At 57.3% G+C, this 15,321-nt stretch overlaps 2 protein-coding genes across 2 annotated transcripts; both read left to right on the top strand.

Moving 5' to 3' along the window:
- Positions 1-213: 213 nt before the first annotated feature.
- LOC133219518 (EH domain-containing protein 2-like) lies at positions 214-5,612 on the top strand (the record flags this gene model as incomplete). Its single annotated transcript, XM_061366871.1, has 3 exons — positions 214-639; positions 2,775-2,939; positions 5,052-5,612. Coding segments are annotated over 3 exons (1,149 nt in total), but the record flags the coding sequence as incomplete, so codon positions are not given.
- A 1,628-nt stretch (positions 5,613-7,240) lies between these two features.
- NOP53 (NOP53 ribosome biogenesis factor) lies at positions 7,241-14,989 on the top strand. The gene is made up of 12 exons (XM_061366866.1): positions 7,241-7,452; positions 7,606-7,691; positions 8,213-8,285; positions 9,415-9,632; positions 10,125-10,195; positions 10,538-10,630; positions 11,094-11,198; positions 11,735-11,896; positions 12,820-12,995; positions 13,662-13,728; positions 14,750-14,826; positions 14,929-14,989. Exons 1-12 carry the CDS (start codon positions 7,247-7,249, stop codon positions 14,987-14,989), a joined length of 1,395 nt encoding a protein of 464 aa, XP_061222850.1. The 5' UTR covers positions 7,241-7,246.
- The last annotated feature ends 332 nt before the right edge of the window (positions 14,990-15,321 follow it).

Raw genomic sequence — 15,321 nt, forward strand, 5'->3', positions numbered from 1 at the left:
ACTGAATGACTTCTTTGTCTCTGTCTACTCTGCTGGAGGCAGTCCTGAAGAGCCCTGTACCGCTGAGACCCCAGATGAAGATAGGTCAAACCTGCTCCCTTCCCTTTCCCCTCCCCTTCCCCTTCCACTTCCCCTTCCCATTCCCATTCCTTTCCCCTCCCCATTCCCCTTCTCCTTGTTCCCATTCCCCATCCCCATCCCCATCCCCACCCCATTCCCCACCCAGGCTACGACTTCCCAGCCGTACTGCACTGGTTCGCCGAGCGCGTGGACCTCATCATCCTCCTCTTCGACGCCCACAAACTGGAAATCTCCGACGAGTTCTCGGAAGCCATCGGGGCCCTCAGGGGCAACGAGGACAAGATCCGGGTGGTCCTCAACAAGGCCGACACGGTGGAGACCCAGCAGCTCATGCGCGTCTATGGGGCCCTGCTCTGGTCCTTAGGGAAGGTCTTCAACACCCCCGAGGTGCTGAGGGTCTTCATTGGGTCCTTCTGGTCCCAGCCCTTACTGGTGGCCGACAACCGGAGCCTCTTTGAGCTGGAGGAGCAGGATCTGTTCCAGGAGATCCAGAACCTGCCCCGCAACGCGGCCCTGCGCAAGCTCAATGACCTGGTGAAGAGAGCGCGGCTCGTGAGGGTAATGGGGATAATGGGGGCAATGGGATGGGATGGATATGGGGTAATGGGGGCAATGGGATGGGATGGATATGGGGTAATGGGATGGGTTCCTGCGCAAGCTCAATGACCTGGTGAAGAGAGCGCGGCTCGTGAGGGTAATGGGGATAATGGGGATAATGGGATGGGATGGGGATGGATATGGGGTAATGGGGGCAATGGGATGGGATGGATATGGGGTAATGGGATGGGTTCCTGCGCAAGCTCAATGACCTGGTGAAGAGAGCGCGGCTCGTGAGGGTAATGGGGTGGATATAGGGTAATGGGGGCAATGGGATGGGATGGGATCGGATGGGATGGGGATGGGGATGGATATGGGGTAATGGGATGGGTTCCTGCGCAAGCTCAATGACCTGGTCAAGAGAGCGCGGCTCGTGAGGGTAATGGGGTGGATGGGGTAATGGGGTAATGGGGGCAATGGGATGGATATGGGGTAATGGGATGGGTTCCTGCGCAAGCTCAATGACCTGGTGAAGAGAGCGCGGCTCGTGAGGGTAATGGGGTGGATATGGGGTAATGGGGGCAATGGGATGGGATGGGATGGGATGGGATGGGATGGGGATGGATATGGGGTAATGGGATGGGTTCCTGCGCAAGCTCAATGACCTGGTGAAGAGAGCGCGGCTCGTGAGGGTAATGGGGTGGATATGGGGTAATGGGGTAATGGGGGCAATGGGATGGATATGGGGTAATGGGGTAATGGGGGCAATGGGATGGATATGGGGTAATGGGGGCAATGGGATGGGGATGGATATGGGGTAATGGGATGGATATGGGGTAATGGGGTAATGGGGATAATGGGGGCAATGGGATGGGTTGGGGATGGATATGGGGTAATGGGGGCAATGGGATGGGATGGGGTAATGGGGTAATGGGGTAATGGGGGCAATGGGATGGGATGGATATGGGGTAATGGGATGGGTTCCTGCGCAAGCTCAATGACCTGGTGAAGAGAGCGCGGCTCGTGAGGGTAATGGGATGGGGTAATGGGGGCAATGGGATGGATATGGGGTAATGGGGTAATGGGGGCAATGGGATGGGATGGATATGGGGTAATGGGATGGGTTCCTGCGCAAGCTCAATGACCTGGTGAAGAGAGCGCGGCTCGTGAGGGTAATGGGGATAATGGGGATAATGGGGGCAATGGGATGGGATGGGGATGGGGATGGATATGGGGTAATGGGGGCAATGGGATGGGGATGGATATGGGGTAATGGGATGGGTTCCTGCGCAAGCTCAATGACCTGGTGAAGAGAGCGCGGCTCGTGAGGGTGATGGGATGGGGTAATGGGGGTAATGGGGGCAATGGGATGGGTTGGGGATGGATATGGGGTAATGAGATGGGTATGTGTCAATGGGATCAATGGGGTCAATGGGATGGGTTGGGGATGGGTATGGGTCAATGGGATGGGTTGGGGATGGACATGGGGTAATGGGGGCAATGGGGGCAATGGGATGGGTTGGGGATGGGGTAATGGGGGCAATGGGATGGGTTGCGGATGGACATGGGGTAATGGGGTCAATGGGATGGGTTGCGGATGGACATGGGGTAATGGGGTCAATGGGATGGGTTGCGGATGGACATGGGTCAATGGGATGGGTTGGGGATGAATATGGGGCAACGGGGTCAATGGGATGGGGATGGACATGGGGCAATGGGGTCAATGGGGGTGGTTGGGTATGGACATGGGTCAATGGGATGAGTTGGACATGGATCAATGGGATGGGTTGGACTTGGGTCAATGGGATGGGTTGGATATGGACTTGGGTCAATGGGATGGGTTGGATACGGATATGGTGCGCTGGGGTCAATGGGAACCCTTGACATGAACCTGAGTCAGTGGGGTCAATGGGACATCAGGACACCACGGATATGACCATGGATCCAATGGGATACCTTGGTCACGACCACGGATCCAATGGGGCCAAGGGGACAACCACGGTTCCAATGGAGCCAATGGAACCCTTGAGACGCAGTTGGGATGGGATGGAAACAGGGATGCGGACTGGAATGGGACAACACCAATGGGACCTCTCCCTTGGGATGCGCTCGGCTCCGGCTCCACACGGATCCCATCCCAGTGCCTCCGTTCCCAGGTCCATGCCCACATCCTGGCCCGGCTGCGCAAGGAGATGCCCTCGGTGTTCGGGAAGGAGGCCAAGAAGAAGCAGCTCATTTCCCAGCTCCCGCTGCTCTTCGCCCGCATCCAACTGGAGCAGCACATCCCGGCGGGAGACTTCCCGGACTGCGCCCGCATGCAGGTGGGGAACGGGGGGGGGTGGGGTGGGATGGGGATGGGATGGATCCGATGGGATGGGATGGGATGGATCCGATGGGATGGGATGGGATGGGATGGATCCGATGGGATGGGATGGGATGGATCCGATGGGATTGGGGATGGGATGGATCCGTTGGGATTGGGGATGGGATGGGATGGGATGGATCCGATGGGATGGGATGGATCCATTGGGATTGGGGATGGGATGGATCCATTGGGATTGGGAACGGGATGGATCCGATGGGATTGGGATGGGATGGATCCGATGGGATTGGGGATGGGATGGATCCATTGGGATTGGGATGGGATGGATCCGATGGGATGGGATGGATCCGTTGGGATTGGGGATGGGATGGATCCATTGGGATTGGGATGGGATGGATCCATTGGGATGGGATGGGATGGATCCGATGGGATTGGGAATGGGGGGGCATTGGGAGGCTGAGCTCGTCCTTGCCCCAGGGCATTGCGGTTCCAACCCCAATTCCCTGCTCTCCATTGGGATCTTGGCCCTAATTCCTTGCTCTATTGGGATATTCCCTGCTCTCTATTGGGATATTCCCTGCTCTCCATTGGGATCTTGGCCCCAGTTCCTTGCTCTATTGGGATATTCCCTGCTCTCTATTGGGATATTCCCCTCTCTCCATTGGGATCCCAATCCCAATTCCCCACTCTCTCTGGCGCTATGCCTGCTCCCTATCACGATATTCCCTGCTCTCTCTTGCGATATCCCCTGTTCTCTCTGGCACTATCTCAGCTCTCTACCCCGATATTCCCTCCCCTATTGCGCTCTCCATTGCAATATCCCCTCCCCTATCGTGCTATCACCACTCTCCATCGCTATATTCCCTCCTCTATCGTGCTATCCCCGCTCTCTCTCACGATATCCCCTCCCCTATTGCGCTCCCCCGTCTCTCATGATATTCTCTCCCCTATCGCTCTCTCCCCTCCCCTATCGCTCTCTCCCCTCCCCTATCGCGCTCTCCCCTCCCCTATCGCGCTCTCTCCCCTCCCCTATCGCGATATCCCCTCCCCCATCGTGATATTCTTCCCCCTATCGCACTCTCCCCACCCCTATTACTCTCTCCCCTCCCCTATCGCTCTCTCTCCCCTCCCCTATCGCGATATTCCCTCCCTTATGCTCTACCCCGTCTCTCACTACATTCTCTCCCCTATCGCTCTCTCCCCTCCCCCTCTCCCCTCCCATATCGCGATATCCCCTCCCCTATCACTCTCTCCTCTCCTGTATCTCTCTCTCCCCTCCCCATCTCCCCTCCCCTATCGCGATATCCTCATCCCTATCGCGCTCTCTCCCCTCCCCTATCACGATATCCCCACCCCTATCGCGATATTCCCTCCCTTATCGCACTCTACCCCGTCTCTCATGATATTCTCTCCCCTATCGCTCTCTCCCCTCCCCCTCTCCCCTCCCATATCGTGATATCCCCTCCCCTATCACTCTCTCCTCTCCTGTATCTCTCTCTCCCCTCCCCATCTCCCCTCCCCCATCGCGATATCCTCATCCCTATCGCGCTCTCCCCCCCCATCACGATATCCCCACCCTATCGCGATATTCCCTCCCTTATCGCACTCTACCCCGTCTCTCACGATATTCTCTCCCCTATCGCTCTCTCCCCTCCCCCTCTCCCCTCCCATATCACGATATCCCCTCCCCTATCACGCTCTCCTCTCCTGTATCTCTCTCCCCCCTCCCCATCTCCCCTCCTCTATCGCGATATCCTCATCCCTATCGCGATATTCCCTCCCTTATCGCACTCTACCCCGTCTCTCACAATATTCTTTCCCCTATCGCTCTCTCCCCTCCCCCTCTCCCCTCCCGTATCGCGATATCCCCTCCACTATCGCGATATCCCCTCCCCTATCACTCTCTCCTCTCCCCTATCACTCTCTCCCCTCCCCCATCGCGATATCCCTCCACTATCGCGATATCCCCTCCCCATCACTCTCTCCCCTCCCGTATCGCGATGGCCCCTCCACTATCGCGATATCCCCTCCCCTATCGCGATATTCCCTCCCCTATCGTGCTCTCCCCTCCCTCCATCACTCTCCCTTTCCCTCCCCCCCCCCCCGGCAGGAGCTGCTCCTGGTCCACGACTTCTCCCGTTTCCCAGCGCTGAAGCCGCGGGTGCTGGAGGCTCTGGACGAGCTCCTCACGTCCGATATCGCGGCGCTGATGCCGCTGCTGCGCCGGGAGGAGCTGGAGGCGCCCGAAGGCAGCGGGGCCGTGCAGGGGGGGGCGTTCGACGGGACCCGGCAGGGTCCATTCAGCGCGGAGGAGAGAGGGGGGGACGAGGATGATGAAGAGGAGGGGGGCGAGGAGGACGGGGAATGGGCGGTGATGAAGGACAAGGCCAAGTACGACGAGATCTTCTACGGGCTGGCCCCGACCGGAGGGAAGCTGAGCGGGCGGCGCGCCAAGGGCTGGATGGTGACCAGTAACCTGCCCAGTTCCGTACTGGGCCGCATCTGGAAGCTGAGCGACGTGGACCGCGATGGGATGCTCGATGCCGAGGAGTTCGCCCTGGCCGGGCACCTCATCGGGGCCAAGCTGGAAGGGAGGGGGCTCCCCTCAGACCTCCCCCCGCGTTTGGTGCCGCCGTCCAAGAGGAGGCAGAAGGGGTCGGCGGAGTGAAGGGGGGTGGATGGGGGGGATGGGGGGGTGGTGGGGGATGGGAGAGCGCGGAATGGATGTGAAAGAGGAGGGAAAATAGCGCGAAAATAGCCCCAAAACAGCGCTGAAAATAGCAATAAAATAGCAGGAAATGGACCCAAAAGCAGCGCAAAATAAGCACGGAATAGCCCCAAAACAGCGTTAAAAATAGCAATAAAATAGCACAAAATTGACCCAAAAGCACTGTGAAATAAGGACAGAATAGCCCCAAAAGAGGAGTGAAAATACCTCAAAGATAGCCCCAAAACAGCGTTGAAAATAACAATAAAATAGCAGGAAATTGCCCCCAAAACAGCGCTGAAAATAGCAATAAAATAGCACAAAATGGACCCAAAAGCAGCGAGAAATAAGCACAGAATAGCCCTGAAAGAGGAGTGAAAATAGCGCAAAAAGAGCCCCAAAACAGCGTGAAAATATCACTAAAATAGCTTGAAATGGACCCAAAAGCAGAGCGGAAATAGCGCTAAAATAGCTTGAAATGGGCCCAAAAGCAGCGCAAGAATAGCGCAAAAATAGCAAGAAATGGACCCAAAATCAGCGCAAAATAAGCACAGAATAGCCCCCAAAACAGCCCTGAAAACAGCACAAAAAATGGCACAAAATAGCCCTAAAGCCAGCAGGAAATGGACCTGAAATAGCGCAAAATAGCCCCAAAAGCAGCTTTAAAAGTAGCAGAAAATAAACCCAAAAGCAGCGTGGGAAAAGCACTAAACCAGCACCAAATAGCCCTAAAATAGCGCAAAATAGCCCCAAAAGCAGCACGGAAATAGCCCTGAAATAGCGCAGAATATCCCCCAAAACAGTGCGAAAATAGCCCTAAAATAGCGCAAAAATAGCCCTAAAATAGCACAGAATAGCCCTAAAAGCAGTGTGAGAATAGCCCTGAAACAGGGCAAAATTGCCCCAAAAAGGAGCACGAAAATAGCACTAAAATAGCTCAAAACAGCCCCAAAATAGCCCCAAACCCGGAAAAAACCTTAAAAATAGCCCTAAAATGCCCCAAAATAGCCCAAAACGAGCTCTACACCTCCCCCAAAATACCCCCCAAACCCAGCCCGAAAACCACCCCAAAACCACGCAAATCACCCCAAAATACACCCCCCCCCCAATGCAATAAAGGAGGATGATGATGATGGTGGAGTCTGGAGGCTGTTCTGGGGGGGACCAATGGGGGTAAAGGGGGGGGTATCGGTGTGCAAGGGGGTGATGGGGGCGTCACATCTAGAGCCTCCCCCTCCCAGCAAGCCAACATGGTCCTTCCCAAGATGGCGGCCCCCTTTGCGTCACCCTTCCCAATATGGCGTCGCCCATAGCGCAACCGGACGTTACCTCTTAGCTTTTCCGGCGCGCCCCTTAGCGTGCCTGTCCTACCCAAGATGGCGTTCCCCTTCCCCTCACCCTTCCCAAGATGGCGTTGTCCACATTGTAACCGGAAGTGTCCTTTCGTCTCTTCCGGCGCTCTCCTCAGCGTGCCCGTCCTTCCCAAGATGGCGTCCCCCTTCCCCTTCACCCTTCCCAAGATGGCGTCACCCATATCGCAACCGGAAGTTCCGCTCGTCTTTTCCGGCACTCTCCTCAGCGTGCCTGTCTTTTCCAAGATGGCGGCGGCCGAGGCCTCCGCTTCGTTCCTAGGCCTGGGCCCCGGTTCCCGGGATCCCGGGGTTGTCGCCGCTTCCCGGCGCCGTTCCCGAGGGCCTCGCAACCGGAAGAAGGCCTGGAAGCGGCTGTCGGGCCCCGAGGCGAGGCTGGGCCGCGAAATCGCCGACTTCCTTGAAGATGTGGCCTTGGAGCAGCGGACCACGGGGTGAGGGCCCTGCGAAAGGGGGTTTTGGGGTCAAAAAGGGCGGTTTTGGGGGTCTAAAAGGGTTTAATGGGGGTCTAAAAGGGGGTTGGGGGGGTTAAAGGGGGGTTTGGGGTCCTTTTGGGGTACATTTGGGTGTCGTCACCCCCACTCTAGGGGCCTCATCTCAGAGCAACCGGACGAGGGCCTCTTCTTCCTGGACACCGGGAACGCCACCAAGGACAAGGGTGAGGATTTGGGGAGTTCCCCCCCCATTTTAGATCCTATCCCCCCCCCATTTTGGATCCCATCCCCCCCGTTTTGGGATTTCCCCACCTTCATTTTGGGTCCCATTCTGCCATTTTTGGGTCTTTCCCCCCCCATTTTGGGTCCAGTCCCCCCCATTTTGGGTTTTATCTCCCCCATTTTTGGGTCCATCCCCCCCTTTTGGTCCCATCCCCCCCATTTTGGGGTCTCCCACCCCATTTTAGCTCCTATTTCCCCCCATTTTAGGTCCTATCCCCCCAATTTTGTGTCCCATTCCCCCCCATTTTAAGTCCCATCCCCACATTTTAGATCCCATCCCCCCCAATTTTAGGTCCCATCCCCCCCCTTTGGGTCCCATGCCCTCCATTTTGGGGTCTCCCCCCCCATTTTAGATCCCATCCCCCTGCTTTGGGTCCCATCCCCCCCATTTTATGTCCTATCCCCCCATTTTTGATCCCATTCCCCCCCTTTGGGTCCCACCCCCCCTCACTTTGGGGTCCACCCCCCCCCCCCCCAGGCCGCCCCCCACTGAAGCCGCTCCACGTGGATCTGGTTCTGCAGCCGCTTTCCAAGGTGCCGGCCCCCAAAGAGTAAGGAAAAGGAGGGGGGGAGGGGGGGAGATCCCTGTTCCCTGCCCCCATCCCTGCTCCCTCTGCTTTTCCCTCTATCCCTGTTCCCTGTCTCTATCCCTGTTTCCTTTTCCATATCCCCATCCCGGTTTATTCCTATTCCCTGTCTCTATCCCTATTCCCTGTTTATTTCCATCCCTATTCCCTGTCTCTATCCCTGTTTCTACTTCCCCATTCCCATCCTTGTTTATCTCCATCCCTATTCCCTGTTCCTATCCCTATTCCCTGTTCCTACCTCTATTCCCTGTCTCAATCCCTGTTTCTACTTCCCCATTCCCATCCTTGTTTATCTCCATCCCTGTTCCTATCCCTATTCCCTGTCTCTATCCCTGTTTCCATTTCCTTATTCCCATCCCTGTTTATTTCCATCCCTATTCCCTGTTTCTATCCCTATTCCTGTTTCTATCCTTGTTTTCCCTATTCCCATCCCTGTTTATCTCCATCCTTATTCCCTGTTTCCATCCCTATTCCCTGTCTCTATGCCTTTGTCCTCCTCCCCATTCCCATCCCTGTTTATCCTTATCCCTATTCCCTGTTTCTATTCCTATTCCCTGTTTCTATCCCTATTTTCTCTTCCCTATTCCCATCTCTGTTTATCTCCATCCCTATTCCCTGTTTCTGTCCCTATTCCCTGTTGCTATCCCTATTCCTTGTTCCTACCTCTATTCCCTGTTTCTATCCCAATTCCCTGTTTCTTTCCCTGTTTCCTTCTCCCTATTCCCATCCCTGTTTATCTCCATCCCTGTTCCCTGTTTCTGTCCCTATTCTCTGTCTCTATCCGTGTTTCCTCTTCCCTATTCCCATCCCTGTTTATCTCCATCCCTATTCCCTGTTCCTGTTCCCTGTTTCTATCCCTGTTTTCCCCATTCCTATCCCTGTTTATTTCTATCCCTATTCCCTGTTTCTATCCCTATTCTCTGTCTCTATCCCTGTTTTCTCTTCCCTATTCCCATCCCTGTTTATCTTCATTCCTATTCCCATCCCTATTCCCTGTCTCTATCCCCATTTCCTCCTCCCCATTCCCACCCCTCCTCCCTCTCCCCCCATCCCCCCCATCCCCACCACCCCCTCCTACCCCTCCCCCCCCCAGCATCCTCGCCCACCAGATCCCCAACGCCCGGAAGCTGCGGCGCCGCCGGGAATTCTGGGCCAGGCAAGCGGAAAAGGGGCTGTTCCCGCGGGAAGAGCGGCGCTTCCGGAACCGCCTCCGCCGGGATCCGCCCCCCTCCGCCGCAGCCCCGCCCCCCCACCTGGAGAAGGGGCGCTCGGACCCGCACAGGGAGTTCTATGACCTATGGGGGGCCCATAGTGAGTAATGGGGGGCAATGGGGGGGAATGGGGGGCCCATAGTGAGTAATGGGGGGCCCATAGTAAGTGATGGGGGGCCCATAGTGAGTGATGGGGGGCCCATAGTGAGTAATGGGGGGCAATGGGGGGGCCATAGTAAGTGATGGGGGGCAATGGGGGGGCCATAGTAAGTGATGGGGGGGCAATGGTGGGCCCATAGTAAGTGATGGGGGGCAATGGGGAGCCTATATTAAGTAATGGGGGGCAATGGGGGGCCCATAGTAAGTGATGGGGGGGTCATAGTAAGTGATGGGGGGCCCATAGTAAGTGATGGGGGGCAATAGTAAGTAATGGGGGGCCCATAGTAAGTGATGGAGGGCAATGGGGGGGCCCATAGTAAGTAATGGGGGACCCATAGTAAGTGATGGGGGACAATGGGGGACCCATAGTAAGTAATGGGGGGCAATGGGGGTGCAAAGGGGGGGTCAAACCATGCTGTGCCCCCCCCCCCAGACCCCCTGGACCAGGCACTGGTGGGGCAGGACCCATGGTTCCTGCAACAGACCAAGAAGCTCAAGGTCAAGGTAAGGGGGGGGCTAAGGGGGTTCAATGGGGCTTAAGGGGGGGTTTAAGGGGGTTCAATGGTGTTAAAGGGGGGGTTTAAGGGGGTTCAGTGGTGGTTAAAGGGGGGGTTTAAGGAGGTTCAATGGAGATTCAGTGGGGTTGGAGGGTTTAAGGGGGTTCAATATTGGTTAAAGGGGGGTTTAAGGGGGTTCAATGGGGGTTAAAGGGAGGGTTTAAGGGGGTTCAATATTGGTTAAAGGGGGGGTTTAAGGGGGTTCAATGGGGGTTAAAGGGGGTTCAGTGGGGTTCAAGGAGGGTTTTTGGGGCTCAGCCCCCCCTGACGCCCCCCCCCCATATCCCAGCGTCCCTCCCGGCTGCAGCCGCTCCCGGAGGTGCCGGCTCTGGAGGTCATCGATGGCGGCGGCTCCTATAACCCAACCTTCGGGGAGCACCAGGTGGGGGCAGCGGGACCCCCATAGGGGTGAATGGGAGCCCCCCCCCATAGGGGTGAATGGGAACCCAACACATTGGGGTAAATGGGAACCCAACACATTGGGGTGAATGGGAACCCCTATAGGGGTGAATGGGACCCCAACACATTGGGGTGAATGGGAACCCCGCCCCCATAGGGGTGAATGGGACCCCAACACATAGGGGTGAATGGGACCCCCCCACATAGGGGTGAATGGGACCATCCATAGGGGTGAATGGGACCCTAACACATAGGGGTGAATGCGAACCCCCATAAGGGTGAATGGGATCCTGCCACATGGGGTGAATGGGATCTCCCTGTAGCGGTGAATGGGACCCCCCCCATATAGGAGTGAATGGGATCTCCCTATAGGAATGAATTGGACCATCCCCATAGGGGTGAATGGGCACCCCCCCATTGGGTTCACCTGACCTGTGCCCCCCCAGGCGCTGCTGCTGCGGGCGCACGAGGAGGAGCTGAGGAAGCAGCGAGCGGAGGAGAAGCTGGAGCGGAGGCTGCAGATCCCAGCTGGGATCCAGCTGCCCACTGCTGTGAGACAGCCCCTCCCCCCCCGGATACCCACCCCCACCCCACCCCCACCCCATCCCCACCCCATCCCATCCCCATCCCATCCCCATCCCATCCCCATCCCATCCCCACCCCATCCCATCCCCATCCCATCCCCATCCCATCCCCATCCCATCCCCATCCCCATCCCATCCCATCCCATCCCCATCCCATCCCCATCCCCATCCCATCCCCATCCCCATCCCATCCCCATCCCCATCCCCATCCCATCCCTATCCCCATCCCATCCCATCCCTATCCCATCCCCATCCCATCCCCATCCCATCCCCATCCCATCCCCATCCCCATCCCATCCCCATCCCCCACCCCATCCCATCCCCATCCCATCCCCATCCCATCCCCATCCCATCCCCATCCCGTCCCATCCCATCCCCATTCCATCCCCATCCCCATCCCCATCCCCATCCCATCCCATCCCATCCCCATCCCATCCCCATCCCCATCCCATCCCCATCCCATCTCCCGGCTCTGATCCCATTTCCCATGGGGTTTCCTGCAGGAGTCGGTGCTGCAGGAGCAGTGTGAGGGGCTCCTGGAGGAGGAAGAGGAAGAGGAGGAGCAGGAAGAGGAAGCGGAAGCGGAGCCTCGGGAAGCTCCCAGGGCACAGAAGGGGAAGAAGACGGAGCAGCAGCGGCGGAGGGAGAAGGAAGCGCGAGCACTGGTGCGGAGGGGTCGGGATGAGGGTGGGAATGGTGGGGATAGGGGTGGCGATGGGATATAGGGATATGGGGATGGGATATAGGGATGGGGATGGGATACGGGGATGGTGAGGGGATATAGGGATACAGGGATGGGACATAGGGATGGTGATGGGATACGGGGATGGTGATGGGATACGGGGATGGGGATGGGATATAGGGATGGGGATGGGATATAGGGATACAGGGATGGGATATAGGGATGGCGATGGGATATGGGGATGGTGATGGGATATGGTGATGGCGATGGGATACAGGGATGGTGATGGGATACAGGGATGTCAATGGGGATACAGGGATGTCAATAGGACACTGAGATATCAGTGGGGATACAGGGAGGTCAGTAGGACACTGGGATGTCAATGAGGACACTGGGATGTTGATGGGGATACAGGGATGTCAATGGGGACACTGCGATGTCAATGGGATACAGGGATGTCAATGGGACACAGGGATGTCAATGGGACACTGGGATGTCAATGGGATACAGGGATATCAATGGGATACAGGGATGTCAGTGGGACACAGGGATGTCAATGGGGATACAGGGATGTCAGTGGGGATACAGGGATGTCAATGGGACACAGGGATCTTTTTGAGGACACTGGGATGTTGATGGGGATACAGGGAGGTCAATAGGACACTGGGATGTCAATGGGGATACAGGGATGTCAATAGGACACTGGGATGTCAGTGGGATACAGGGAAGTCAGTGGGACACGGGGATGTCAATGAGGACACTGGGATGTTGATGGGCATACAGGGAGGTCAATGGGGATACCAATAGGGATGCTTTGGCGCCAAATACCCCCCCCGTTGGCGCCAAGGAGCCCAATTGGCGCTAACGGCTGTTCCGGTGTCCCTCTCCCCCCCCCCCCTTGCGCAGGCGCAGCGGCAGCGGCGGGAGGCGGCGGCCCGCAGCGCGCGGCAGGAGCTGTTCCGGCTGCGCGCGCTCCGCCGCCAGGTGGCGCGCTGGGAGGCGGAGCTACGGCGCAGGCGCGCGCTCAGGGCGGCCGCGCGCGCGGCGGGGAAGGCGCGGCCCCGGCGCGTGGGGAGGCTCCGGTGAGAGGGGGCGGGATCTAAAAGGGGCGGAGTCAAATGGGAAGGGGGCGGGGTCAAAGGGGGATTTAAGGGGGGGTGGGGTGGCTTGGGGGGATTTGGGGGGTTGGGGTGACGTGGGGGGGAATGGGGGGATTTAGGGGTTCTCTTGGGATATGGGGTGGATTTGGGGTGTATTGGGGTACATTGGGGAGCACTGGGGTACATTGGGGTGCATTGGGTGAATTGGGGTGCACTGGGTTGTATTGGGATGCATTGGGGTATATTGGGGTATATTGAAGTTCATTAGGGGTACATTGGGGTACATTGGGGTGCATTGAGATGGTTTGGGCTTTATTGGGGTACATTGGGACGCATTGGGGTATATTGGACTACATTGGGATGCATTGGGGTATATTGGGGTGTATTGAAGTTCATTAGGGGTACATTGGGGTACATTGGGATACATTGGGATGCATTGGTGTACATTGGGATACACTGGGATGCACTGGGGTACATTGGGATGCACTGGGGTGTATTGGGTTGCACTGTGATACACTGGGGTATATTGGGCTGCACTGGGGTACACGGAGGCATTGGGTGCACTGGGATGCATTGGGGTACATTGGGCTGCACTGGGATGCATTGGGGTATATTGGGGTACACTGGTGTGCTTTCTTGGCCCTGCAGGTACCAGGAGCCAGCTCTGGACGTGCAGCTCAGCCATGAGCTCCCCGAGTCCCTGCGGGTGCTCAAGGTCGGTTCCCCCCTTTTGCGGGGGGGGGGTCCCCATGTTTGGGGCTGGGGGGGCAGCACCCGGTGATGAACCCATCCTTGCGCTGTGAGGATTCCCCATGGGAATGTGAAGGCTTTGGGGGTCCCCAGGCCTCACCGGGTGGGAGAGGCCGTGGGGACTGAGGGTGCTGGGGGGGCTCCCATAGGGAGACCCCAAAGTTGGGGGGGGCCCTTTTCCTTTCCCCCCCCATTCCAATCTCTTTCCCCCCTATTCCCATCTCTTCCCCCCCATTCCCATCTCTTCCCCCCCATTCCCATCTTTCCCCCCATTCCCATCTCTTCCCCACTATTCCCACCCCATTTCCATCTCTTTTCCCATCACATTCCCCCCATTCCCATCTCTTCCCCCCATTCCCATTTCTTTCCCCCCCTATTTCCCCCCCATTCCCATCTCTTTCCCCCCTATTTCCACCCCATTCCCATCTCTTTTCCCTCCCCATTCCCATCTCTTCCCCCTTCATTCTCATCTCTTCCCCCCTGTTTCCACCCCATTCCCATCCCTTCCCCCCATTCCCATCTCTTCCCCCCTCATTCTCATCTCTTCCCTCCTATTCCCACCCCATTCCCATCTCTTCCCCCCCTATTTCCACCCCATTCCCATCTGTTTTCCCTCCCCATTCCCATCTCTTTCCTCCCCTATTTCCACCCCGTTCCCATCTCTTCCCCCCCCATTCCCATCTCTTTCCCCCCCATTCCCATCTCTTCCCCCCCCCATTCCCATCTCTTTCCCCCCCCATTCCCATCTCTTCCCCCCCTCATTCCCATCTCTTTCCCATCCTTTTCCCCCTTTCCTTTCCCCTCATTCCCATCTCTTTCCCCCCCCATTCCCATCTCTTTCCCCCCCCATTCCCATCTCTTCCCGCCCTCATTCCCATCTCTTCCCCCCCCCATTCCCATCTCTTTCCCCCCCCATTCCCATCTCTTTCCCCCCCTATTTCCCCCCCCATTCCCATCTCATCCCCATCTCTTTCCCCCATTCCCAGCCCGAAGGCAGCATCCTCCGGGATCGCTTCAAGAGCTTCCAGAAGCGGAACATGATCGAGCCAAGGGAAAGAGCCAAGTAAGGGGTCGAGGCAGTGGGGGGGATACGTGGGGCCTGCCCCACACATGTGGGGCAATGGGGGGGCAATGGGGCTGATGCTGGACCCCCCCCTTTGGCCAGGTTCAAGCGCAAGTATCGCCTCAAGTATGTGGAGAAGAGGGCGTTCAGGGCCGTGACGTGAGTGTGACCCCCTCCTGCCCCATAAGTGTGGGTCTGGACCCATAAGTGTGGGTCTGGGCCCCCAAAGTGTGGGTCTGGACCCGTAAGTGTGGGTCTAGACCCATAACTGTGGGTCTGGGCCCCAAACTGTGGGTCTGGACCCATAAGTGTGGGTCTGGGCCCCCCTGACCCCCTGCTTTCTGTTCCAGGCTGTGACGTGGATCCCATTGGATGCGTTATCCCAATAAGCCCTTTGGCACAATGGCTGATCCAATTGGATTCTATGGGGGGGCATTGGGAAATGGGGAGGGAGGGTGTGGGGGGAAAGTGCAGATGGGTCTGGATCAATCACTG

The sequence above is a fragment of the Neopsephotus bourkii genome, unplaced genomic scaffold (assembly GCF_033783945.1).
Source record: "Neopsephotus bourkii isolate Nb327-2 ecotype Australia unplaced genomic scaffold, CSIRO-AGI_Nbou_v1 NB_1362, whole genome shotgun sequence".
Taxonomy (NCBI): domain Eukaryota; kingdom Metazoa; phylum Chordata; class Aves; order Psittaciformes; family Psittacidae; genus Neopsephotus; species Neopsephotus bourkii.

Coding starts and splice junctions, on each gene's coding strand:
- NOP53 (XM_061366866.1), top strand. CDS start 7,247: ATGGCGGCGGCCGAGGCCTCCGCTTCGTTCCTAGGCCTGGGCCCCGGT. Junction 8,286..9,414: donor AAGGTGCCGGCCCCCAAAGA/GTAAGGAAAAGG, acceptor TCCCCCCCCCAG/CATCCTCGCCCACCAGATCC. Junction 11,199..11,734: donor GGATCCAGCTGCCCACTGCT/GTGAGACAGCCC, acceptor GGTTTCCTGCAG/GAGTCGGTGCTGCAGGAGCA.